The sequence below is a fragment of the Rattus norvegicus genome, chromosome 15 (assembly GCF_036323735.1).
Source record: "Rattus norvegicus strain BN/NHsdMcwi chromosome 15, GRCr8, whole genome shotgun sequence".
Lineage (NCBI taxonomy): Eukaryota > Metazoa > Chordata > Mammalia > Rodentia > Muridae > Rattus > Rattus norvegicus.
Genome location: NC_086033.1, coordinates 26,223,884 through 26,251,744, shown reverse-complemented (window position 1 = coordinate 26,251,744; position 27,861 = coordinate 26,223,884). Strand labels below are relative to the sequence as shown.

At 40.0% G+C, this 27,861-nt stretch overlaps 2 protein-coding genes and 1 pseudogene across 2 annotated transcripts; 1 reads left to right on the top strand and 2 right to left on the bottom strand.

The window, feature by feature from the left end:
* The first annotated feature begins 212 nt into the window (after positions 1 to 212).
* Positions 213 to 509, top strand: Cycsl3 (cytochrome c, somatic like 3). Its single transcript, XM_039094055.1, has one exon. The coding sequence runs from the start codon at positions 213 to 215 to the stop codon at positions 507 to 509; it is 297 nt and encodes a 98-aa protein (XP_038949983.1).
* A 4,128-nt stretch (positions 510 to 4,637) lies between these two features.
* On the bottom strand, positions 4,638 to 6,136 carry Rfk-ps2 (riboflavin kinase, pseudogene 2; annotated as a pseudogene).
* A 643-nt stretch (positions 6,137 to 6,779) lies between these two features.
* Or11g2 (olfactory receptor family 11 subfamily G member 2) lies at positions 6,780 to 7,754 on the bottom strand. Its single transcript, NM_001000097.1, has one exon. The coding sequence runs from the start codon at positions 7,752 to 7,754 to the stop codon at positions 6,780 to 6,782; it is 975 nt and encodes a 324-aa protein (NP_001000097.1).
* Positions 7,755 to 27,861: the final 20,107 nt, after the last annotated feature.

The window sequence follows — 27,861 nt, the reverse complement described above, 5'->3', positions numbered from 1 at the left end:
AAATTCTCCTAATATAAGGAATGATATGTTTATCAAGAGCTAAGAGGTACACAGAAGACCAAATGCATAGAACTGGAGGAAAACTAACTCTCCAATATTAGATGATAGTCATAATAATAAATGTACAGAACAAAAAAGTGTATTGAGAGAGCTGAACATCTGTCTAAGAGTCTGAATATTTGTGGTGTTAACTGTCCCGTACCAAATTTAAAATGGGTGATGTCGAAAAAGGCAAGACTTTTATTCAGAAGTGTGCCCAGTGTCACACTGTGGAGAAGGGAGGCAAGCATAAGACTGGACCAAACCTCCATAGTCTGTATGGGCAGAAGACAGGCCAGGTTGCTGGATTCTCTTACACAGATGCCAACAAGAACAAAGGCATCATCTGGGGAGAGGATGCCCTGATGGAGTATTTGGAGAATCCCCAAAAACACATCTCTGGAATGAAAATGTTCTTCGCTGGAATTAAGCAGAAGGGAGAAAGGGCAGATCTAATAGATTATCTTTAAAAGGCTACTAATGACTAATCCCAGTGTCTTATTTGCTACAAAACAAGTGTTTCATGACTTTTAGTGTATACCATGATTTAATTCATACACCAAATTCAGATCATGAATGGCTAACAATGTTTTTGTTGGACAGCCCTGATTTAGGTAAAACTGACTTGTCATAAAGTGGATACGATTTTTTTTAAAGTAACCCTTTCAGTTGTATACATGCTTTCACTGCTCTCCCTTTCTCAAGATATGATTGGACTTAATTAGTAATGTGTTACCATAAATATGAGGGTGTCTCCTCAAACCTATTGAATGGTTTTATACTTGGATTTATATAACTGGGTTATGAATATGTTTAAACACTGGGGAAATTCTATTACTGTCTCAGAAACAAGAAGACTCACCTGTGTTTCAGTTTGTGTTTGGCTTAGTATAGGCAATGCTAACCACCAGGAAGGAACTATTCTTGACGATGCTGTTCTAATTAGAATCCCCGACATCAAGGATGCTGGTTTTTACCACTGAAAGGCATTTACTATGGTTTATGTATGATATCAAATAAAGAGTATTTAACACCAAAAAAAGGATATCAAAATCTACAAGAGAGATCAAATAACACGTAAAGGCAGGCTCAGAATAACAGCTGAGTTAGATACTATGAAATAGTTGGATACTATGAAATTCAAAATGAATTGGACCAAGATTCTTTAAGTTTTGAAAGACTATTATACCTACAAAGTCATAATCAAAGGAGAAGGGAAAAGTTCACATGATAAAATCAGATTTAATGAATATATGACCACTTAAACAGTGCTACAGAGGTTTGTGGAGGGAGTATTTAAGAGTAACTTAACAGTTAAGATTAAACTTTTCCAAGAAGGCGCAAGGAACAATCATTGAATGCTGACTCAAAAGAGGTCTAATAGAACACCACAAAAGCAAGAACATGCCAGGAATTAGTATGCATTGTTCAGTAATAACTCTTTGTATTAATGGTGAAGGAAGGAAGGGTTAAAGGGGTGTGAAAGAAAAAGTAGTCATATCATTTGCAAAGAAATAACTTGAATTTCTTCGTTTCTTTATTACCTTACTGTGCCATCTAGTGCTTACAGCACTATACTGAAGAGGATAATGAACAACCCCTTTTTCTTCTTGATTTCAGAGAGTTACTTTGCGTTTTTCTCCGTTTGGAATAATGTTGGCTGTGTTTTATTTATCATATAAAGACTTTATTATGTTGTGGTATTATCCTTCCAATCCTGCTTTCTCTAGGACCTTTATCATAAAACCATGTTGGATTTATTAAAGGATTTTCTGCATCCATTGAATTGATGTATTTTTTTAAAAATTCCATTTATATGATTATTGTGTTTGTTTACTTACATGTGTTGAACCATCCCCATGTTTTCATGATAAAGCCAACTAGGTCTGGGTTGTTTATTGATACCTTATTGAGGATTTTTGCATGTCTGATCATCAGGGATATTTGTTTGTAGTGTTTGTTTTATTTTGGTTTTGGTTGTATCTTGGAGTTTGAATAATACTGGTTGCACAGAGTATGCTTGGAAGTGTTCCTCTTATTTATCTTTTTAATGACTAATTTGGGAAGTATTGGTTATAGACATTTCTTTGTAATTCTGGTAGAATTATGTTGTGAATCCATTTGGACCTTGGTTTTTGTATAGAAGGCTTTTTATTACTCTTCCCATCTCCAAATTTGTTATGGGTCTATTAGGCTGTTAATTTCTTAGTTTAATTTTGGTGGTTCAGATAAATCTAGAAATTCACCCAGTTCTTTTAGACTTTCCAACTTAATGGAGTACACATTTTAAAAGCATTCCCTTATAAACATTTTTGTGTTCATTGTACTGTTTCCTTGCTCATTCCTGATTCTGTTAATTTGAATTTCCTATTTCTTTCTTTTTGTTAGTTGAACCAATGGTCTGTTGATCTTTCAAAAAATTACCTCACTTTATTATGTTGTGTGAATGGGTGTTTTGCTTGTGTATGTGTCTGTGCACCGGGTGCATGCCTGCTGCCCTTGGAAGACGGATATTAAGGCAATCGTGAACTACCATGTGAGTTCTGGGATATACCCAGGAGTGGACTAGCTGTGTCGTATGATAATTGTATTTTTAAGTTTTTGAAAAAGCTACCTACTTTTTCCATAATTGCCATGTTAAATGGGACTCCCAGTAGCAAAAGTGTTCCTCTTTCCCTACATGTTCTCTAACGTTTGTCAGATATGATAATATTTATTCTGATTGAAGTGGGACAGTATCTCAAAGTAGTTTTTATTTGCACTTCCCTGATGACTGGGATTTTTGAATATTTTAAAAGATATAATTGGCTATTTGTGTGTTTTTGTTTTTGAAATCTGTCTACTCCATTCTTTGTTTCAATGGTTGTCAGTTTTATTTCCTTGGTATTGAATTTATATAGTACTTTGTAAACTTTGCTATTTTTTTCTTGTCTAAAGTATAGCTGGTAAAGATTTGCCCTAATTCTGTGTGCTCTGCGGATAGATTCCCTTATTGCACCCCATCTTTTAAATTTCATCTATGTTGGTTTCTCTACTATTGATGTTCTTCTGTTCAGAAAGTCCTTACCTACCCCAGTGTCTTCAATTTTTTCTATGTTTTTATCTAGAAGTCTGAATGTTTTCAGTTTTGATATATTTTGAATATATCCAAAACCACGCAATACCTCCTCTCTCATTAGAAAACAGATATCTAATAAACAAACGAAGAGGGGAAAAAAGTCAAAAAAGGGCAAGAAATACATGCAGACAGACAGACAGACAGACAGACAGACAGACACACACACACACACAGGTGAACTGAATGACTCTTAAGATTGGGTGTCCTATTTGTCAGCACCACTTGTTGCATAGGCTATTTTTTCACTGCCTGTTTTTTCCCCTTTCTAAAGAATTAGATTGCTGTAGTTTTGTTGGTTTATTTCCAGAACATCCATTCTACTACCCTGGTTTACCTGCCTGTTTTTATGCCAGTACTAGGCTGTTCCCCCCATCCTCACTATTTCTGTAGCATAATTTGAGTTCATGTATTGGGTTCCTTCTGGCTGTGTTGCGAGTATTGTTTTAGATATTTTTTGATCTTTTGTGGTTCCGTATGGATTACTGAATTTTTTTTCTAGATCTGTGATGTATAACATCAGAATTTTTAAAATTAAAAATGGATTTTTAAACACAATATATTTTTATAGTTTCTCCTCCCCCAACTCTTCCTAGATCTGCCCACCTCCAAACCCACCGAAATCAATACCCCCTCTCCTAAAACCAATATCTAATAAACAACAACAACAAAACAAAGAGTATAGGGCAAAACAAACAGACGGAGAAATGAATGTCCAAGAAATAGTGCATGAAACACATGCAGATTCAGACATATGCTCATTTTCACACAGATATTTCCAAAACATTTACTCTTCAAAAGGCAAAGTGTAGACATCATATGGGTTAAAACTTAAAGGGGGCCAGGAGCCTAGTTCAGTGGTCACACTTGCCTAGCATGTAAGGCACTGGGTTGGATCCCCAGTATTGTGCATAAAAGCAAAAATCCCGGATGCGAGGCGATCAAGGCCACTTTAACCTGACGTAACTCCACACAGAGCATTGGGACACTATCATGAAGTGTCTTCATGGGGAATGAGTGACTCAAGGCTCATGAAAGTTTGCAGGATTATAAAAATATATTAATGAACAAAATAATAAAAGTAACTAGAGTTTTCTTCTTGGGTAACCTCCCCTCCACCCTCACCCTCTCTGTGCTTGTTTTTGGTGCATTCTGTTCAGCAGTGCGTGCTTGCTGGGCTCACCAGAGCTAACACACACTGTCACAAGAACGACATTTTCCTCAGTAACTTGTTTTTCCACCCATACTCACAGACTTTATTTTCTTTACAAGACACTAGCTTTCTGGTGCTACATTTTAATCAATATATTACATTTAAAGTCTTGATTTCTGAATGAATCTTTAGTACTATGCAACACGGTGGAGTTAAGTTCTGGAGACCTCTTGACAGCTACAGGGAAACACTTGATTTAAAATATCATCAAGAGGACACTGTATCAGAAGCACTGAGACACTAGTGGGTAGACAGGCAAGGGACTTTTCATCAGTGGCCATTCATAATTTTGCCTTTAGAAACTTGGAAGAAATTGTGATCAATTTCAAATGTTCTGGTAAATCCAGTTTTTTTTAGCTTCTTCAATATCACAGAAATAAGTGGCTCTAAAACAATATCCAAGTTCTTTTCAGGTCTGAGTTAGCCAACAATGGCCACACTGAGAATTCCCCCATAGAAGTCCTCTTTGAAGGTATGGATGACGTGGGTTTCCATGGACTTTTTCACATTCTTGTAGTATGGATTCCATCCTATGCTCACCACCATTTTATGGTCCTCTCCACTCCCAACGCTGGCCCAGCCATAATAGATGCCAGTGGACACATCAGCTGTAAGATTGTCTACTACTTGTTCAGGAATATTGGCTGTGGGGATGCCTGGTTGCTTGGAGCCGTGGCCGAAGCCATGCACCAGGCAGGCTCCTCATGACGCTGACCTCAGAGGACACAGGCTGCTCCTTGCTCCATGCCTGTGACAGAGCCGCTGGGATCTGGACCAGCCCGAGATCCTGCAGGAGCTGGGCCAGCAGAGCAGGACACCTGCTGCTACTACCAATGCCTGTCCTAGGACAGCCACCAGTGTAACCTTATGAGAGTTGAAGTTGGGTGTATCAAAACAAAAAAAATAGATCTATATCCCAGACTCATGATTAGAAATTACGTTATGAATACTGTTACTCTGATTTATAAATATTGGCACACTAGTGTTACAATGTAATCTGAAATGGAGAGAAATATGAATGGAATTTGTATATAAAAGAAAAAAAATCTTCTGGTTATGGTCAAGGGTGAGTAGCAAAAAGCAACTATAAAATCTGGACAAGATACATAAAAAATGAAGGTATTGGAAAGAGAGTGACACAATCCAGACTTTAGGATTTACATTTCCAAGATAAAACGAAAAACAGCATGTGGTTATCCCTGTGGATTAAATTTTCAGTGGACATTTGACAGTCACTGGGTAGAGAGAATATTATTAATGGAGATATGAGAAATAAAGGGAGAAAGAGGAAGGAATATAATCTGAGCAGAGATCAGCAGTTTTTCTGAACCAGGGATCCAGAGTATTTTGAGTTGGTAGCTGTTAAAGCAATCAGTATTTGAGAAACAGATTGTAGGTAGAGAAGGGCCACAGAGAAATAACACGAACAATCATTATGTTCCTCTGTGATGCCTCATCTTGGTTGTCACCTTGACTAGATCTGACAATAATTAAAAGGTAAGATGCTGGACACTCCTTTGAGGGATTTTCCTGAACAGATTGAAGCAGGAGGACCTATTCTAAATCTGGGTGGCACTTTCTGGTGGAAGAAAAGTTTCTCTCTCTCTCTCTCTCTCTCTCTCTCTCTCTCTGTGCGTGTGTGTGTGTGTGTGTGTGTGTGTGTGTGTGTGTGCCCGTACATGCACGTATGTGTGAGTGGGTGCATGTGTATGTGTGTTGGCCTTAATTTTTTCTGGAAAGTTCATCTGTCTTATACCTGTGGCATTCATTCACCCATATTAGAACCAAATTCTTTGGAATTCAATGTAGACTGAAGACCAGCAGATTTCTAGCCTCCTGAACTGAGTAGTTACTGGATTATTGACCTTTCCAGTGTGAGCCATCAATTGATTACCCAGACCTAGTCTAACCCCTCTACTCTTTTACTGTCTGTCTGTCTGTCTGTCTATCTATCTATCTATCTATCTATCTATCTATCTATCTATCTATCTTCTATCATCTATCTATCTATCTATCTATCTTCTATCATCTATCTATCTATCTATCTATCTATCTATCATCTATCTATCTATCTATCTATCATCTATATATGTATATCTCTTCAGATATTCAGTTCTGTTCCTTTAGATAGTCCAGATGTACCTTCTGAGATACAAATAGATTTCTGAGATGTTTATATACAGAAAAAGATTTCAAGAATGTCGGAAGAAACAGTCTAAATAGATGGAAATTTAAGAGTAATGCTGCCCAGAAACATTAAATAAGGTAAAAAAAAAACCCTGCCTTCATCTGAAACCTGACAAGTAGCAGGACACATGTCAAAAGACCAAGAAAAAAATAATGCACTAATTCTAGATGCTTTTGATTTTGGTCAGCTATTTAAATAACACCAGTTAAAATCTCAAAATAAATTCAATATAAATTTAATTGCTCAAGGTCCTTTTTTGTTGACCAAGTTTTAATCCTTTTCAGAATTTCCTTCAGAGCTACCTTCATATGTTTGTTCCTGAGACTATATATCACAGGATTGAGGAGCGGGGTCAAGACAGAGTAAAACAGAGTCACAATCTTCTGCATCCCAGATTCATGTTCAGATGTTGGGCTCCCATACATGACCAGTACTGAGCCATAGAATAATGCAACCACTGCCAGATGAGACCCACAGGTTGAGAAAGCCTTTCTTTTTCCAGAGGCTGAAGGGACCTTCAATACAGCTGCTAAGACCAGAGTATACGATCCCATGATGAAAACAAAAGGAATAATGAGAGGCAGAGGACTTAAGATGGAGAAGGCCAACTCTATTAGGGGAGATTTTGTGCAAGTCAGTGCTAGCAGAGGACCTGGGTCACACAGGAAGTGGTCTATAATTCTGGACCCACAGAAGGACATCTGGGAGATGAAGATGATGGGAACAGGGAACCAGAGGAAACCAAGCACCCAGCAACTGATCACAAGGATGTTGCAGAGGCGCCCGGTCATGAGGGCAGGGTAATGTAGAGGCCTGCAGATGGCAAGGTAGCGATCAAATGCCATGACTGCCAGGAAAAAGCATTCTGTAGAACCAAAGGAGAAGAAGAAATAGAACTGCAGGAAGCATCCAGAGAAAGAGATGACTTTGGTTTCAGACAGGAAGTTGGCCAACATGTTGGGGACTGTGGAGGTGACATACCAGATCTCCAGGAAGGAGAAGTTGGCCAGCAGGAGGTACATGGGGGTCTGGAGTCTCGAATCACAACACACAGCACAGATGATGGAAGCATTGCCCATGAGGGTAAGGAGGTAGACCATGAAGAAAAGCACAAAGAGGAGGATTTGCCCCTCCCTGGGGCAGGGGAAGCCCAGGAGGATGAAGCCAGTGATGGTGCTGGAGTTGCTGAGGGCTTTCATTTGTCTGTGTTCTGAGAAAGCACCAGAAATTATCAAATAGACAAAGCCAGTTGAAGACTCAGATTTATACTTAAGTCAAAAGAGATAACTCACATATATATATTACTTGCCACTTACAAAATGTATTGACCTGAATTGGTTGTTTACTCTCATTCTTTGCTTACCTACACTGCTACTGGTGGCACAAGAAAATTATTGGTCTTAATTGATGAGTGCTCTCCTCTTCTTTGTCCTCATCTCCCCACTCTCCACATCCTTGTACTCTATTAAGTTAAATTCTAACATAATTTTCAAACATACTTGCACTTTTCTTCAAGACCTTACACATGTGCGTATAATCAAGAATCTATCTATCTATCATCTATCTATCTATCTATCTATCTATCTATCTATCTATCTATCTATCTCTATATCTATATCTATATACAAATCCATATCTATATCTATATCCCTATTTATCTATATTTTATATCCATATCCATATCCATATCTATATCTATATCCATATCTATATCTATATATATCTTGCACAACAGGATTATCTCACATTTTTAAAGAAGAAATGAAATCTGTGTATCTCTTAGTGTATCTTGATATCTCTAATTATTACTGGCTTTAAAAATCACTATCAGGTTAAATTAGGAAATGCCCTTACATATATACTCCATTTAACTTCCCAACATACTTGGAATAAATTTCCAAGCTGTGGATTTTAACTTGATTCCTTTAAAAATCTCTGATAATCTTTTCTCCCTCTATTCTTCTCTCCATTCTTCCCTTTTCTTGTACATGAGGCAAACACACACAGCCCGCAGAAGAATATAAAACAAGGATTATTGGACACAACACTGCCAAGAGAGAGTAACATTGGATATTGTCTGTAGAGGCATATTTGAGTAGAAAGAGATCCCATCTTTCCACCACTGTAAAGTTTTCTAGTAGAGGTTGGCAAATACTGTGTTAAATAGCTTGTGCATGTAGGTAATATAATTTCTATCATAGCTACACAGCTCTGGTGCAGTAAGGCCAAAATTGATGAGCTTTAGATGAATGGATGTGGCCATACTCAAGTAAAACATTAAGTCCAGTGAGAATTGAATTTTATGCAGTTTTCTTGTGTTACAAAGTATGTTTCTTCATCTATTATAAAGCTTAACGATATGGAAAAACAGTGCACAGCTTAGTGCCCATAGTAAAATGAGGAGAAGCCTAGATTCAGTTCACTGGCTCCTGCTCTGAACAGTTATAGGGAAAATGAGAGCAAGAACAAGTGTATTAGCTTAGAATAAAAGACATTTCTCTTGTTAGAAAAGGAGTGGGCTTCTGGAATTCAACAGTTGAAACTATTCTGTTTTGCTGGGACACTAAAGATATTCTGGGCCAACCTTGAGGTAAATCATAAAAATGAACTTTCAAAGCCATGAGGATTTGTTTGTCTTGATGCACACATGCACACGTGCATGCATGCACACATGTGTCCACATGCACACACACACGCATGCACACATGCGTTCACATGCACACACACACATACACACACACACACACACACACACACACACACACACACACACACACACACCAGTACAGGCTTGCCTACATAGTGGTGCACTACATACCTTTCCTATACAGTGCTTGCATTAGATCACACCAACGCCTTCAGTTTTGAAAACAAGAAAGGTATGAAACAAGTCTCAGTGGGCTAGCACCATTTATGCCCCAGCAAAGCCAACTGTCACATGTTGGGAGATATTTCTGACAGGAATGCTTCCTACTTACCTTTTATTACTCAGCTTCTAGGTTTGAAGAGCAGCAGTGGAGTTTTCCTGATACATGCTATTCTCGAATTGTCCGAATGCCAGGCGTATTATTCAGAATTGGCAGCAGAAATTACTATGAATATGGATGGCTACAGGGGGTTCAGTGATAATGTGTACGGGATGAATATTGTGGTTAACTAACATTGAAAATAAAGCACTCAAACCTTTCCATCCCAATTCTATGTTAAGAAAGTTGAGATAGACCACTTAACATGTGAGGTGAAAGATGTTTTGATTTTCTGATAATGTACTTTTGTTTCAAGGTTAGACTAAGAAGTCACAATCCTGTGAAACCGTCATCGGCTCCATCTCCTCAGCATATCCATTTCCTTTGATAGGAGGGGAAATTGCCATACATGCCCCATTTTTGCAAAACAACTTTCCCATGGAAGTTTAGATGGGGTGAGTAGTTAAGGAATTGGAGGAGAGCAATAGATTTGGAGTAGGAAACCTAGCATCTGAATTATAATCCATATATTAGTAATTGCAGGCACTCCATCCATTTAAATACATACACTACTTTCTAGTATCTTCAGCTGTAAAGTGGTCACATACCACTTTTACAGAAAGGTTGAGCACTTTGACTGAAATGATTTATATAGAAATACTCTGTCAAGGGCCTGATGCCATAACAGATTATTGCCTATGGAACATGTAGTTGGAAAAAAGCAAAAAAAAGAAAGCCTTGTCAATAGGGAAACTTTTCTAGCTTTTTTTGTTCATTGTCTTCTCTAAGCAGTAAAATTACCTTCTATCTTGGACTAGAAGGAATCTGAACCCAGGGTTCCTTGGGCAGTGTCTAATTTTCCTAAATAGGAAAGATGTTCTCTTGAATAATAACCATCAAGAGTAAAGAAGTAGAATGAAGACATCTGATTGATTACTGGAGCCTACAGGGTTTATAAATAAAGTCTCTGAGGAATCATCTCTGTTCCTTCAAATTTATTATATCCAAAACAAGAATTTCCTTCTTGTCCCGTGGGGCCTGTATTCTCTGGAGACACTTTGCATCATCTGCCTTTATTTTCCAGTAGATAAAATATCCCTTTATCCCCACAGTGCTGTAGGATGACATAAGATATAATCAATTTTTAATCCTGCTCAGAACACCTACTCTGCACCCAATGGGAAGTTCGTGAAGAGGCCTTATGTGTTGCTGCTATGATGCCAGTCTCTAAGGAGTAGTGCAGTTGATTGGCATTTGGGACAGAGCTAGAAAGAAGAAAGGGCTAAAGGTGAGATCTTATTCACAGGAAGGTGTATAGTCACATAAAAATCAGTTTTTCCTTTGGCACACCATTTTTTTAAAAGATGTTTTTTTTTCTTTTTTCCTTTTTTTAAGGATCAAGTCCTTTGAGTTTCAAGGATTTAATCTTGGGAGCATCTGAGATATATATCAGCTTCTCTGTGCCTATACATAAAGGCTTCTTCTCTATACTTGATGGAAGAGCATACAGGTCTCCAAGCATAGTTTATTGGATATTCCTTTTTTCTCAACAGCAGAAGGAGTCTTACTTCAAAGCTAGGAGTTTATTTTACTTCTTTGTTGAATTATCTTCTTTCAACAATGCAAGATTCAAAATTGGTAAACAAAAATCCTAATTTATGATTATCACAATTACTCTTGTCACCTTATAGCCTTTTCATTTGTGGCAGATGTCCTTATATCATAGCTACATCACATTTCTAAGGAAGTGGAAGATCAGCGCATGTTTATTGTGTAAAGGATCCTTCTTACCCACACCCCCAGAGAAGCGGAAAAGAACATGCGAAGAGAGGAGTTGAATTCTTTGGTGTACAGTGGAAGGGGAAGCCCTGGGTCCTGCTAAGACTGAACCCCCAGTGAACTAGTCTATGGGGGGAGGGCGGCAATGGGGGGAGGGTTGGGAGGGGAACACCCATAAGGAAGGGGAGGGGGGAGGGGGATGTTTGCCCGGAAACCGGGAAAGGGAATAACACTCGAAATGTATATAAGAAATACTCAAGTTAATAAAAAAAAAAAAAAAAAGAATTCTTTGGTGTAAGGCACCTAGAAGATCCATTTGCTCATAATGATATGAAGTGCCCTCTTTTCTTCCCTTTCCAAGTTAAAAAATTATAGTCCTCCTTTATTGAAAATATATTATTTTCACACTGTATATTCTGATCATAGTTTTCCCTCTGCCATCTCAGATTCTCCTCATCTTCCAACTTTACTAACTCCATGTCTTCTTTCTCTCCCTTTAGAAAACACAAACAAAAAACCCCCAAACAATCAAACAAACAAAAAACAAAGAAAAAACACAAGAAAGACATCACACAGAAACACAAAAATTCAAACCGTACTTGGCTTAGAGTTTTATTTCTGTGAAGAGACACCATGACCATGGCAACTCCTATACCAGAAAATATTGAATTGGGGCTGGCTTAGTTTCATAGGTTTAGTTCATTGTCACCATGATAGAAAGCATGGTGGCATGCAGGTAGACATTGTGTTGGAGAAGGAGCTGAGAGTTCTTTTTTTTTTAAAAAATTAAATTCTATTTTCTATTTATTCATTATATATCCTGCTCACTGCCCCTGATCTGGTCACTTCTCCCACACAAACCTTCTCTCTTCCTCCCTCCTTTTCTCCTCTGGGCAGGTGGGGACCTCCTGGGTATCACTCCCACCCTGGCATTTCAAGCATCTGTGAGGCTAGGCACTTCCTCTCCAACTGAGACCAGACAAGACAGCCTAGGTAAAAGAATATATCTCATAGGCAAAAGCTTTTGAAATAGTCCCTGCTCCAGTAGTTCAGGACCCACATGAAGACCAAGCTGCACATTTCTTACATATGAGCAGGGAGGCCTAGGCTCAGCTTGTATATGTTCTTTGGTTGGTGGTTCAGACTCTGAGAGCCCCAAGGGTCCAGGTTAGTTGACTCTGTTGGTCTTGTGGAGTTCCTATCCTATTCCCTTATTTGGTTTCTTGGGGTCTAATTTTTTGAGTTCTTTATATATTTTGGATATTAGCTCTCTATCAGATATAGGGTTAGTGAAGATCCTTTCCCAATCGATAGGTTGCTGTTTTATCCTATTGACTGTCCTTTGCCTTACAGAGGCTTTTCAATTTCAAGAGGTCCCATGCATTAAATCTTGAATTTAGAGCCTGAGCCATTGGTGTTCTATTAAGGAAAACTTCCCCCATGATAATGAATTTAAGGATATATCCAACTTTCTCCTCTATTAGATTTAGTGTGTCTGGTTTTATGTTGACACCTTTGATGCACATTGACGAGCTTTGAGCAGGGTGACAAATATGCAGACCACCAATTAGACCAACATCATTTGTTGAAGTTGCTCTCTCTCTCTCTCTCTCTCTCTCTCTCTCTCTCTCTCTCTCTCTCTCTCTCCCTGTTTTCATCTTTATTAACTTGGGTATTTCTTATTTACATTTCAATTGTTATTCCCTTTCCCAGTTTCCGGGCCAACATCCCCCTAACCGCTCCCCCTCCCCTTCTATATTGGTGTTCCCCTCCCCATTACCCCTCCTCATTACCACCTTCCGCCCAACAGTCATGTTCACTGGGGGTTCAGTCTTGGCAGGACCAAGGGCTTCCCCTTCCACTGGTGCTCTTACTAGGATATTCATTGCTACCTATGAGGTTGGAGCCCAAGGTCATGTATAGTCTTTGGGTAGTGGCTTAATCCCTGGAAGCTCTGGTTGGTTGGCATTGTTGTTCATATGGGGTCTCAAGTCCCTTCAAGCTCTTTCAGTCCTTTCTCTAATTCCTTCAGCGGGTGTCCTGTTCTCAGTTCAGTGGTTTAATGATGGCATTCGCCTATGTATTTGCCGCATTCTGTCTGTGTCTCTCAGGAGAGATCTACATCCGGCTCCTGTCAGCCTGCACTTCTTTGCTTCATCCATCTTATCTAGTTTGGTGGCTGTATGTGTGTGGGCCACATGTGGGGCAGGCTCTGAATGGGCTTCCCTTTCCACTGGTGCACCAACAAGACTATTCTCTGCTACATATGCAGTTGGAGCCTTGGGTCAGTCCATGCATATAAATAGTCTTTCAGTAGTGGTTTAGTCCCTGGAAGCTCTAGTTGGTTGATATTGTTGTTCTTATGGGGTTGAAAGCTCCTTCAACTCTTTCAATCCTTCCTCTAATTCCCCTCAAGGGGGTCCTGTTCTCAGTTCAGTGGTTTGCTGCTAACATTGACCTCTGTATAGGACATACACTGGATGTGTCTCTCAGGAGAGAGCTATATCTGGTCCCTTTCAGCATGCATTTTTTTAGCTTCATCAATCTTATATAGTTTTGGTGGCTGTATGTATATGGGTCACATGTGGGGCAGGCTGTGAATGTTCATTCCTTCAGTTGCTGCTCTAAACTTTGCTTCCATATCCCCTCCTATGGATATTTTTTCCCCTTTTTTTTATTTTATTTTATTTTATTTTTTATTAACTTGAGTATTTCTTATATACATTTCGAGTGTTATTCCCTTTCCCGGTTTCCGGGCAAACATCCCCTCCCCCCTCCCCTTCCTTATGGGTGTGCCCCTCCCAACCCTCCCCCCATTGCCGCCCTCCCCCCATAGACTAGTTCACTGGGGGTTCAGTCTTAGCAGGACCCAGGGCTTCCCCTTCCACTGGTGCTCTTACTAGGATATTCATTGCTACCTATGGGGTCAGAGTCCAGGGTCAGTCCATGTATAGTCTTTAGGTAGTGGCTTAGTCCCTGGAAGCTCTGGTTGCTTGGCATTGTTGTACTTTTGGGGTCTCGAGCCCCTTCAAGCTCTTCCAGTTCTTTCTCTGATTCCTTCAATAGGGAACCTATTCTCAGTTCAGTGGTTTGCTGCTGGCATTCGCCTCTATATTTGCTGTATTCTGGCTGTGTCTCTCAGGAGCGATCTACATCCGGCTCCTGTTGGTCTGCACTTCGTTGCTTCATCCATCTTGTCTAATTGGGTGGCTGTATATGTATGGGCCACATGTGGGGCAGGCTCTGAATGGGTGTTCCTTCAGTCTCTGTTTTAATCTTTGCCTCTCCCTTCCCTGCCAAGGGTATTCTTTTTCCTCATTTAAAGAAGGAGTGAAGCATTCACATTTTGAACATCCGTCTTGAGTTTCGTTTGTTCTAGGGATCTAGGGTAATTCAAGCATTTGGGCTAATAGCCACTTATCAATGAGTGCATACCATGTATGTCTTTCTGTGATTGGGTTAGCTCACTCAGGATGATATTTTCCAGTTCCAACCATTTGCCTACGAATTTCATAAACTCGTTGTTTTTGATAGCTGAGTAATATTCCATTGTGTAGATGTACCACATTTTCTGTATCCATTCCTCTGTTGAAGGGCATCTGGGTTCTTTCCAGCTTCTGCATATTATAAATAAGGCTGCGATGAACATAGTGGAGCACGTGTCTCTTTTATATGTTGAGGCATCTTTTGGGTATATGCCCAAGAGAGGTATAGCTGGATCCTCAGGCAGTTCAATGTCCAATTTTCTGAGGAACCTCCAGACTGATTTCCAGAATGGTTTTACCAGTCTGCAATCCCACCAACAATGGAGGAGTGTTCCTCTTTCTCCACATCCTCGCCAGCATCTGCTGTCACCTGAGTTTTTGATCTTAGCCAATCGCATTGGTGTGAGGTGAAATCTCAGGGTTGTTTTGATTTGCATTTCCCTTATGACTAAAGATGTTGAACATTTCTTTAGGTGTTTCTCAGCCATTCGGCATTCCTCAGCTGTGAATTCTTTGTTTAGCTCTGAACCCCATTTTTTAATAGGGTTATTTGTTTCCCTGCGGTCTAACTTCTTGAGTTCTTTGTATATTTTGGATATAAGGCCTCTATCTGTTGTAGGATTGGTAAAGATCTTTTCCCAATCTGTTGGTTGCCGTTTTGTCCTAACCACAGTGTCCTTTGCCTTACAGAAGCTTTGCAGTTTTATGAGATCCCATTTGTCGATTCTTGATCTTAGAGCATAAGCCATTGGTGTTTTGTTCAGGAAATTTTTTCCAGTGCCCATGTGTTCTAGATGCTTCCCTAGTTTTTCTTCTATTAGTTTGAGTGTGTCTGGTTTGATGTGGAGGTCCTTGATCCACTTGGACTTAAGCTTTGTACAGGGTGATAAGGATGGATCGATCTGCATTCTTCTACATGTTGCCCTCCAGTTGAACCAGCACCATTTGCTGAAAATGCTATCTTTTTTCCATTGGATGGTTTTGGCTCCTTTGTCAAAAATCAAGTGACCATAGGTGTGTGGGTTCATTTCTGGGTCTTCAATTCTATTCCATTGGTCTATCTGTCTGTCTCTGTACCAATACCATGCAGTTTTTTTCACTATTGCTCTGTAATACTGCTTGAGTTCAGGGATAGTGATTCCCCCTGAAGTCCTTTTATTGTTGAGGAGAGCTTTAGCTATCCTGGGTTTTTTGTTATTCCAGATGAATTTGCAAATTGTTCTGTCTAACTCTTTGAAGAATTGGATTGGTATTTTGATGGGGATTGCATTGAATCTGTAGATTGCTTTTGGTAAAATGGCCATTTTTACTATATTAATCCTGCCAATCCATGAGCATGGGAGATCTTTCCATCTTCTGAGGTCTTCTTCAATTTCTTTCCTCAGTGTCTTGAAGTTCTTATTGTACAGATCTTTTACTTGCTTGGTTAAAGTCACACCGAGGTACTTTATATTATTTGGGTCTATTATGAAGGGTGTCGTTTCCCTAATTTCTTTCTCGGCTTGTTTCTCTTTTGTATAGAGGAAGGCAACTGATTTATTTGAGTTAATTTTATACCCAGCCACTTTGCTGAAGTTGTTTATCAGCTTTAGTAGTTCTCTGGTGGAACTTTTGAGATCACTTAAATATACTATCATGTCATCTGCAAATAGTGATATTTTGACCTCTTCTTTTCCGATCTGTATCCCTTTGATCTCCTTTTGTTGTCTGATTGCTCTGGCTAGAACTTCAAGAACTATATTGAATAAGTAGGGAGAGAGTGGGCAGCCTTGTCTAGTCCCTGATTTTAGTGGGATTGCTTCAAGTTTCTCTCCATTTAGTTTAATGTTAGCAACTGGTTTGCTGTATATGGCTTTTACTATGTTTAGGTATGGGCCTTGAATTCCTATTCTTTCCAGGACTTTTATCATGAAGGGGTGTTGAATTTTGTCAAATGCTTTCTCAGCATCTAATGAAATGATCATGTGGTTCTGTTCTTTCATTTTGTTTATATAATGGATCACGTTGATGGTTTTCCGTATATTAAACCATCCCTGCATGCCTGGGATGAAGCCTACTTGATCATGGTAGATGATTGTTTTGATGTGCTCTTGAATTCGGTTTGCCAGAATTTTATTGAGTATTTTTGCGTCGATATTCATAAGGGAAATTGGTCTGAAGTTCTCTTTCTTTGTTGGGTCTTTGTGTGGTTTAGGTATAAGAGTAATTGTGGCTTCGTAGAAGGAATTCGGTAGGGCTCCATCTGTTTCAATTTTGTGGAATAGTTTGGATAATATTGGTATGAGGTCTTCTATGAAGGTTTGATAGAATTCTGCACTAAACCCGTCTGGACCTGGGCTCTTTTTGGTTGGGAGACCTTTAATGACTGCTTCTATTTCCTTAGGAGTCATGGGGTTGTTTAACTGGTTTATCTGTTCCTGATTTAACTTCGATACCTGGTATCTGTCTAGGAAATTGTCCATTTCCTGAAGATTTTCAAATTTTGTTGAATATAGGTTTTTATAGTAAGATCTGATGATTTTTTGAATTTCCTCCGAATCTGTAGTTATGTCTCCCTTTTCATTTCTGATTTTGTTAATTTGGACACACTCTCTGTGTCCTCTCGTTAGTCTGGCTAAGGGTTTATCTATCTTGTTGATTTTCTCAAAGAACCAACTTTTGGTTCTGTTGATTCTTTCTATGGTCCTTTTTGTTTCTACTTGGTTGATTTCAGCTCTGAGTTTGATTATTTCCTGCCTTCTACTCCTCCTGGGTGTATTTGCTTCTCTTTGTTCTAGAGCTTTTAGGTGTGCTGTCAAGCTGCTGACATATGCTCTTTCCTGTTTCTTTCTGCAGGCACTCAGCGCTATGAGTTTTCCTCTTAGCACAGCTTTCATTGTGTCCCATAAGTTTGAGTATGTTGTATCTTCATTTTCATTAAATTCTAAAAAGTTTTTAATTTCTTTCTTTATTTCTTCCTTGACCAGGTTATCATTGAGTAGAGCATTGTTCAATTTCCACATATATGTGGGCATTCTTCCCTTATTGTTATTGAAGACCAGTTTTAGGCCGTGGTGGTCCGATAGCACGCATGGGATTATTTTTATCTTCCTGTACCTGTTGAGGCCCGTTTTTTGACCAATTATATGGTCAATTTTGGAGAAAGTACCATGAGGAGCTGAGAAGAAGGTATATCCTTTTGCTTTAGGATAGAATGTTCTATAAATATCCGTTAAGTCCATTTGGCTCATGACTTCTCTTAGTCTGTCGACATCACTGTTTAATTTCTGTTTCCATGATCTGTCCATTGATGAGAGTGGGGTGTTGAAATCTCCCACTATTATTGTGTGAGGTGCAATGTGTGTTTTGAGCTTTAGTAAGGTTTCTTTTACGTATGTAGGTGCCCTTGTATTTGGGGCATAGATATTTAGGATTGAGAGTTCATCTTGGTTGATTTTTCCTTTGATGAATATGAAGTGTCCTTCCTTATCTTTTTTGATGACTTTTAGTTGGAAATTGATTTTATTTGATATTAGAATGGCTACTCCAGCTTGCTTCTTCTGACCATTTGCTTGGAAAATTGTTTTCCAGCCTTTCACTCTGAGGTAGTGTCTGTCTTTGTCTCTGAGGTGTGTTTCCTATAGGCAGCAGAATGCAGGGTCCTCGTTGCGTATCCAGTTTGTTAATCTATGTCTTTTTATTGGGGAGTTGAGGCCATTGATATTGAGAGATATTAAGGAATAGTGATTATTGCTTCCCGTTATATTCATATTTGGATGTGAGGTTATGTTTGTGTGCTTTCATTCTCTTTGTTTTGTTGCCAAGACGATTAGTTTCTTGCTTCTTCTAGGGTATAGCTTGCCTCCTTATGTTGGGCTTTACCATTTATTATCCTTTGTAGTGCTGGATTTGTAGAAAGATATTGTGTAAATTTGGTTTTGTCATGGAATATCTTGGATTCTCCATCAATGTTAATTGAGAGTTTTGCTGGATACAGTAATCTGGGCTGGCATTTGTGTTCTCTTAGGGTCTGTATAACATCAGTCCAGGATCTTCTGGCCTTCATAGTTTCTGGCGAGAAGTCTGGTGTGATTCTGATAGGTCTCCCTTTATATGTTACTTGACCTTTTTCCCTTACTGCTTTTAATATTCTTTCTTTATTTTGTGCGTTTGTTGTTTTGACTATTATGTGACGGGAGGTGTTTCTTTTCTGGTCCAATCTATTTGGAGTTCTGTAGGCTTCTTGTATGTCTATGGGTATCTCTTTTTTTAGGTTAGGGAAGTTTTCTTCTATGATTTTGTTGAAGATATTTACTGGTCCTTTGAGCTGGGAGTCTTCACTCTCTTCTATACCTATTATCCTTAGGTTTGATCTTCTCATTGAGTCCTGGATTTCCTGTATGTTTTGGACCAGTAGCTTTTTCTGCTTTACATTATCTTTGACAGTTGAGTCAATGATTTCTAGGGAATCTTCTGCTCCCGAGATTCTCTCTTCCATCTCTTGTATTCTGTTGGTGAGGCTTCTATCTACAGCTCCTTGTCTCTTCTTTTGGTTTTCTATATCCAGGGTTGTTTCCATGTGTTCTTTCTTGATTGCTTCTCTTTCCATTTTTATTTCCTTCAACTGTTTGATTGTGTTTTCCTGGAATTCTTTCAGGGATTTTTGCGATTCCTTTCTGTAGGCTTTTACTTGTTTATTAATGTTTTCCTGTGCTTCCCTAAGTGTTTTCATATCTTTCTTGAAGTCCTCCAGCATCATGATCAAATATGATTTTGAAACTAGATCTTGCTTTTCTGGTGTGTTTGGATATTCCATGTTTGTTTTGGTGGGAGAATTGGGCTCCGATGATGGCATGTAGTCTTGGTTTCTGTTGCTTGGGTTCCTGCGCTTGCCTCTCGCCATCAGATTATCTCTCGTGTTACTTTGTTCTGCTATTTCTGACAGTGGCTAGACTGTCCTATAAGCCTGTGTGTCAGGTGTGCTGTAGACCTGTTTTCCTCTCTTTCAGTCAGTTATGGGGGCAGAGTGTTCTGCTTTCGGGCGTGTAGTTTTTCCTCTCTACAGGTCTTCAGCTGTTCCTGTGGGCCTGTGTCTTGAGTTCACCAGGCAGCTTTCTTGCAGCAGAAAATTTGGTCTTACCTGTGGTCCCGAGGCTCAGGTTCGCTCGTGGGGTGCTGCCCAGGGGCTCTCTGCAGCGGCAGCAACCAGGAAGACCTGTGCAGCCCCTTCCGGGAGCTTCAGTGCACCAGGGTTCCAGATGGTCTTTGGCTTTTTCCTCTGGCGTCCGAGATGTGTGTGCAGGGAGCAGTCTCTTCTGGTTTCCCAGGCTTGTCTGCCTCTCTGAAGGTTTAGCTCTCCCTCCCACGGGATTTGGGTGCAGAGAACTGTTTATCCGGTCTGTTTCCTTCAGGGTCCGGCGGTGTCTGTGGCAGGGGTCCTGCCGCTCCTGGGCCCTCCCCCACGGGAGCCCAGAGGCCTTATACAGTTTCCTCTTGGGCCAGGGATGTGGGCAGGGGTGGGCAGTGTTGGTGGTCTCTTCCGCTCTGCAGCCTCAGGAGTGCCCACCTGACCAGGCGGTTGGGTCTCTCTCTCACCGGGTCTGGGAGCAGAGAGCTGCTGCGGGCCAGGATCCGCGGGTGTGGATTTTTTCCCCTTTTAAGAAGGATTGGGAGCATCTGCATTTTGGTCATCCTTCTTCTTGAGCTTCCTGTGGTCTGTGGATTGCGTCTAGGGTAGTTTGAGCTTTTGGGTTAATATCCACTTATCAGTGAGTGCATACCATGTGTGTTTTTCTGTGATTGGGTTACCTCACTCAGGATGATATTTTCTAGTTCATTCCATTTGCCTATGAATTTCATGAAGTCATTGTTTTTGATAGTTGAGTAGTACTCTATTGTGTAGATGTACCACATTTTTTAAATCCATTCCTCTGTTGAAGGGCATCTGGGTTCTTTCCAGTTTCTGGCTAGTATAAATAAGGCTGCTATGAACATAGTGGAGCATGTGTCTTTGTTGTATGTTGGAGCATCTTTTGGGTATATGACCAGGAGAGATATAGCTGGGTCCTCAGGTAGTGGAATGTCCAATTTTCTGAGGAACCTCCAGACTGATTTCCAGAGTAGTTGTACCAGTTTGCAATCCCATCAACAATGGAGGAATGCTCCTCTTTCTCCACTTCCTCACCACATCTTAGCCATTCTGACTGGTGTGAGGTGGAATCTCAGAGTTGTTTTGATTTGTATTTCCCTGATGACTAAGGACGCTGAACATTTCTTTAGGTGCTTTTTTGGCCATTCGAGAATCCTCAGCTGGGGATGTTTTGTTTAGCTCTGTACCCCATTTTTTAAATCTTTTTTTCTCTATCTTTATTAAATTGGGTATTTCTTATTTACATTTCAATTGTTATTCCCTTTCCAGGTTTCCAGGCAAATATCCCCCTAAACCCTCCCCCTTCCCTTCTATATGGATATTCCCCTCCCCATTTTCCTCCCATTACTGCCCTCCCCCCAACAATCACATTCACTGGGGGTTCAGTCTTGGCAGGACCGAGGGCTTCCCCTTCCACTGGTGCCCTTACTAGGCTATTCATTGCTACCTATGAGGTTGGAGCCCAGGGTCAATCCATGTATAGTCTTTGGGTAGTGGCTTAGTCCCTGAAAGCTCTGATTGGTTGGCATTGTTGTTCATATGGTGTCTCAAGCCCCTTCAAGCTCTTTCAGTATATGTATGTATATATGTATGGACCACATGTGGGGCAGGCTCTGAATGGGCATTTCTTCAGCCTCTGTTCTAAACTTTGCCTCCCTATTCCCTCCCAAGGGTATTCTTGTCCCCCCCCTTTTTTTTTTAATTAACTTGAGTATTGCTTATATACATTTCGAGTGTTATTCCCTTTCCCAGTTTCCGGGCAAACATCCCCCTCCCCCCTCCCCTTCCTTATGGGTGTTCCCCTCCCAACCCTCCCCCCATTGCCGCCCTCCCCCCCAGAGTCTAGTTCACTGGGGGTTCAGTCTTAGCAGGACCCAGGGCTTCCCCTTCCACTGGTGCTCTTACTAGGATATTCATTGCTACCTATGAGGTCAGAGTCCAGGGTCAGTCCATGTATAGTCTTTAGGTAGTGGCTTAGTCCCTGGAAGCTCTGGTTGCTTGACATTGTTGTACTCTTGTTCCCCTTTTAAAGAAGGAGTAAAGCATTTGCATTTTGGTCATCCTTCTTGAGTTTCACATGTTCTGTGCATCTAGAGTAATTTGAGCATTAGGGCTAATATCCACTTACTAATGAGTGCATACCACGTGTGTTTTTCTGTGATTGGGTTACCTCACTCAGGATGATATTTTCTAGTTCCATCCATTTGCCTATGAATTTCATAAAGTCTTTGTTTTTGATAGCGGAGTAGTATTCCATTGTGTAGATGTACCACATTTTCTGTATCCATTCCTCTGTGCTTTACTCCTTCCTAAAAGGGAGAACAAAAATATCCATAGGAGGGGATATGAAGCAAAGTTTAGAGCAGAGACTGAAGGAACAGCCATTCAGAGCCTGCCCCACATGTATATATACAGGCACCAAAACTAGATAAGATTAATGAAGCTAAGAAGTGCATGCTGGCAGGGACCAGATATAGATGTCTCCTGAGAGGCACAGCCAGACCTGTCAAATACAGAGTTGAATGCTAGCAGCAAAATACTGAACTGAGAATGAGAACCCTGTTGGAGGAATTAGAGAAAGGATTGAAAGAGCTGAAGGGGCTTGCAACCCCATAAGAACAACAATGCCAACAAACCAGAGCTCCTAGGGACTAAACCACTACCCAAAGACTATATATGAACTTATTTGTGGCTCCAGCTGCATGTGTAGCAGAGGATGGCCCTTTTGGGCACCAATGGAGGGAGAAGCAGTTGGTCCTGCCAAGGTTGGATTCCCCAGTGTTGGGGAATGTCAGGGGGGTGAGTGAGAAGGGGAGGGGGATGTGGAGGGGAATACCCTTATAGAAGGAGGAGAGGGGGATGAGATAGGGGGCTTATGTCTGGGAAGCTGGGAAAGGGAATGCATTTGAAATGCTAAAAAAATAAAATCCAATAAAAGTATTTAAATAGAGTGATTAAAGTGTGGATAGCAGAGATCCGTGAGACCACCATGTAGGCTGTTCCTTGTCTCCCCCTTGTGTGACATACCTCTGGGGTGATACCTCTTTGAGGGTTGGTAGCCAATGATAGGTAAAATCCTGGAAGACAGGACAATCTAAGACAGGCACAGTTCAGTATACTGGGAATCCTTTGAGGTGGAGTCAACAACGTTGAAGCAATGGCACCCTGGATTCCACTAGGCTATCAAAATGTAAAAGCAGAAGCATGGATATGTAGCAGTGTTGCCTTTATGTAAAAACACTGGAGACCATGTAGTTGCAAAAGTATCTTCTGCAGGAGGACCAAATTGAGAACTGCCTGAGATACCAAGGATTGCTGGTGCAGGCAATGGCAGTCAATTGGGAACTGGTGTTTAGAAGAGATGCTTTCTCGGGACCAATGAGATGCAGGTAGAGGGTATTAAAGGAGCTTGCAACAGTGTTCTGATGAGCTTACTGTGGGCATTTCTCACCTGCTCCTGGAGTCTGTGTCATTGGCTCTGTGCTCCAACCCCCAAGGGAAGGTACGGTCAGGTGGCGAGTAATCCAAGGTAGCATGTACCTAAGACTCAGGGAGCATTGCAGAAGAGGGGGTTGAAATTTTGTAAGAGAAGATTAGAGAGTTTTCTGTGAGATTGGTTTCCTAGCAACAGCGGAAGTTATACTCATAAAACTCATCCGAATGACTACTCAAATGTGAGGTGAAGAAGGATGATATCAATGATCATTCCAAACTGTATAGATAAAAGCTCATGTGGCTTCAACCGTACACAAGAGCTGATTAAGGATTGGAAGGGGAAAGGTAGTGCTTCCCAGTAACAAGTGCAGCAATTCGTTGTCCATTGCTTTTGCCAGCTCTGCAATTACACATACAAGAAGCATTATATGTATTTAACAGGTTATTTTTAGGAATGTATATGCATGCAATAACGATTTATGAAAAAGGCCACAGATTTAAAAGCGGATACATAGGATAGTTTAGAGGAATGAAAAGCAAGGGAGAAATGTAATAAAATTATGACCTTGCAAATAAAAAAGAAAAGAAAGAAATATGCAGAAATTTTGGGACACAATGAAAAGGCCATAGATGAAAGAGTAAAATTCTAGATCACTATCACAGATCAGATCCTTAACAAAATCACAGAAGAAAAATGTTTCAAATTAAGGAAAGATATAATATACCAATATAGGAAACACACAGAACACTATATAGATAAGACCAGAAAAGAACTCCTCATCTACAAAGCCACAACTCTATTATACTCCAGACCTGGATTCTCTTGAATGAATTCTCTTTGTGTATGAGCCACTTTTCCTGGGTAAGTTGCTTCTTTCCTTTCTCCCCTTCTTCTGACCCTTCTTCATCTGCAAATCAAAAGCCTTGTTACAAGCAACTCTATTCATTTGTGAACCACTGTTTCTGGCCTAGCTGGAGACCTGTAGTTTGGGAGTTATATTTCCCTGGTCCACTCAAACAGCACATCCATCAGCTTTATTAGACCCAAGTCAAGTCATACATCTCCTCCCATGGAAAAAAAAATCTAAGGCAAATCAGATCATCACATTGTACACATAACAAAAGGAAGAAGTACCTATGTCCTGGTCAAATCATAAAAACAAACATGATTGTTGGTTAGGGTTAGGGTTGTCAAAACATGATTATCAAAACAGCATCCTTTCCATCAGACCTACTAGCTGATATATGTGCTTGCTAATGAGTACAACCTAGATGAATTCCATGACACAGAATTTAAAAGAACAGTCATAAACTTTAGTAGACAACAATAAATGCTTGAGTTATATCCAAGAAAAATACACACCTGAGTGAAATAGTGAAAGTAATTCAGGATGCAAAAACAGAGTTTGAGAAGGATATAGAAACGTCGAAGAGAATTAACACAAGCCATGTGACCCGGGGTGTTACACCTTGGCACTTTCCCAAAGGATTCAATATAAACAGAAAGTTTTATCTATGTTCACTTTTAGTCTATTCACAATAATAAAAAAGTAGAAACAGGTTAAATGTCTTTCAGCTGATGAATGGATAATGAAAGTATGGCACATATGCACTATGGGATAGTATTCAGCTGAAAAGAAAAAGAAAATCATGAAATTTGCATGCAACATGATGTTCATCAAGGTAACCTAGAAAGACAATATAGATTATAGATGCAATCTTTGGATGTCATGAGGGTTTGATGGTTGATCCTATTGTTGAAGAAACTATATACTTAGGACACAGGACTTGGATGATTCAATCTGGATTTGGTACAATGACACATATCACTGGTAGTCAATAGTTACCATATTGTACTTAAGTCTCATCCAACAATAGCTTGGTGTTCTTGTGGGAATATTAAGAGTGGGAATGGGGTCAGTCCTTGACTCTTTTGCCTATTTGTGGGACCCTTTTCCTCCCACTGGGTTGCCCTGTCCAGCCTTGATTGATGGTATATACCTGGTCATACTGTGGTTTGTAATGCAGTATTTTGTTGATGCCCTTCACATGCCTGCTCTTTTTCTGAGAGGAGGCAGGAGTATGGGTGGATCTGGAGGGGAGGATATGTGAGAGGAGAGACTGGGATATGGGGAGGGAGAGGGAACTTTGATTGGGATCTAATATATGAAAGAAAACTATAAAAATTTTTTTTAAATTCCATTCAACTAGAAGAAAATCATATCTGGTACTGAAGATGTAGCCAGCTTCTAGGGGCTAGTGAAGTCCGGGGCTTCAGAAAAGAATCTATTATTGCTACTTTGCCAGACCAGTGTAATTATTTATTTTATTCTCAATTTTATTCCTATATTCACAGGTAAGTATAACTCCCACTCTTTACGTCAAATGGAGACCATCATAGAAAAATCGCAAACAGACACAATGCAGAGATGAAGAGCTCGTGGGGGAGTCCAGCCCAAATGGATTCACCTGCATCACTGCTCTTCATATAAGGCCCCATTTTTTCATATAAAATGGAAAAAGAAGTCGATCAACTGTAAGAGACTGAATACCAGGAAGTCTGCTGTGATCCAGCATCATGAAATAGCTGAACTAATGAGAGCTAAACAGTGGCAATGTTGATGAACCCCATTTTTTAATAGGGTTATTTGTCTCCCTGCGGTCTAACTTTTGAGTTCTTTGTATATTTTGGATATAAGGCCTCTATCTGTTGTAGGATTGGTAAAGATCTTTTCCCAATCTGTTGGTTGCCGTTTTGTCCTAACCACAGTGTCCTTTGCCTAACAGAAGCTTTGCAGTTTTATGAGATCCCATTTGTCGATTCTTGATCTTAGAGCATAAGCCATTGGTGTTATGTTCAGGAAATTTTTTCCAGTGCCCATGTGTTCCAGATGCTTCCCTAGTTTTTCTTCTATTAGTTTGAGTGTATCTGGTTTGATGTGGAGGTCCTTGATCCACTTGGACTTAAGCTTTGTACAGGGTGATAAGCATGGATCAATCTGCATTCTTCTATATGTTGATGTCCAGTTGAACCAGCACCATTTGCTGAAAATGCTATCTTTTTTCCATTGGATGGTCTTGGCTCCTTTGTCAAAAATCAAGTGCCCATAGGTGTGAGGGTTCATTTCTGGGTCTTCAATTCTATTCCATTGGTCTATCTGCTTGTCTCTGTACCAATACCATGCAGTTTTTATCACTATTGCTCTGTAATACTGCTTGAGTTCAGGGATAGTGATTCCCCCTGAAGTCCTTTTATTGTTGAGGATAGTTTTAGCTATCCTGGGTTTTTTGTTATTCCAGATGAATTTGCAAATTGTTCTGTCTAACTCTTTGAAGAATTGGATTGGTATTTTGATGGGGATTGCATTGAATCTGTAGATCGCTTTTGGTAAAATGGCCATTTTTACTATATTAATCCTGCCAATCCATGAGCATGGGAGATCTTTCCATCTTCTGAGGTCTTCTTCAGTTTCTTTCTTCAGTGTCTTGAAGTTCTTATTGTACAGATCTTTTACTTGCTTGGTTAAAGTCACACCGAGGTACTTTATATTATTTGGGTCTATTATGAAGGGTGTCGTTTCCCTAATTTCTTTCTCGGCTTGTTTCTCTTTTGTATAGAGGAAGGCTACTGATTTATTTGAATTAATTTTATACCCAGCCACTTTGCTGAAGTTGTTTATCAGGTTTAGTAGTTCTCTGGTGGAACTTTTGGGATCACTTAAATAAACTATCATATCATCTGCAAATAGTGATATTTTGACTTCTTCTTTTCCGATCTGTATCCCCTTGACCTCCTTTTGTTGTCTGATTGCTCTGGCTAGAACTTCAAGAACTATATTGAATAAGTAGGGAGAGAGTGGGCAGCCTTGTCTAGTCCCTGATTTTAGTGGGATTGCTTCAAGTTTCTCTCCATTTAGTTTAATGTTAGCAACTGGTTTGCTGTATATGGCTTTTACTATGTTTAGGTATGGGCCTTGAATTCCTATTCTTTCCAGGACTTTTATCATGAAGGGGTGTTGAATTTTGTCAAATGCTTTCTCAGCATCTAATGAAATGATCATGTGGTTTTGTTCTTTCAGTTTGTTTATATAATGGATCACGTTGATGGTTTTCCGTATATTAAACCATCCCTGCATGCCTGGGATGAAGCCTACTTGATCATGGTGGATGATTGTTTTGATGTGCTCTTGGATTCTGTTTGCCAGAATTTTATTGAGTATTTTTGCATCGATATTCATAAGGGAAATTGGTCTGAAGTTCTCTTTCTTTGTTGGGTCTTTGTGTGGTTTAGGTATAAGAGTAATTGTGGCTTCATAGAAGGAATTCGGGAGTGATCCATCTGCTTCAATTTTGTGGAATAGTTTGGATAATATTGGTATGAGGTCTTCTATGAAGGTTTGATAGAATTCTGCACTAAACCCATCTGGACCTGGGCTCTTTTTGGTTGGGAGACCTTTAATGACTGCTTCTATTTCCTTAGGAGTTATGGGGTTGTTTAACTGGTTTATCTGTT

Excerpts from the sequence above, each read along its gene's own strand:
- Cycsl3 (XM_039094055.1), top strand. The coding sequence starts at position 213 with ATGGGTGATGTCGAAAAAGGCAAGACTTTTATTCAGAAGTGTGCCCAG.
- Or11g2 (NM_001000097.1), bottom strand. The coding sequence starts at position 7,754 with ATGAAAGCCCTCAGCAACTCCAGCACCATCACTGGCTTCATCCTCCTG.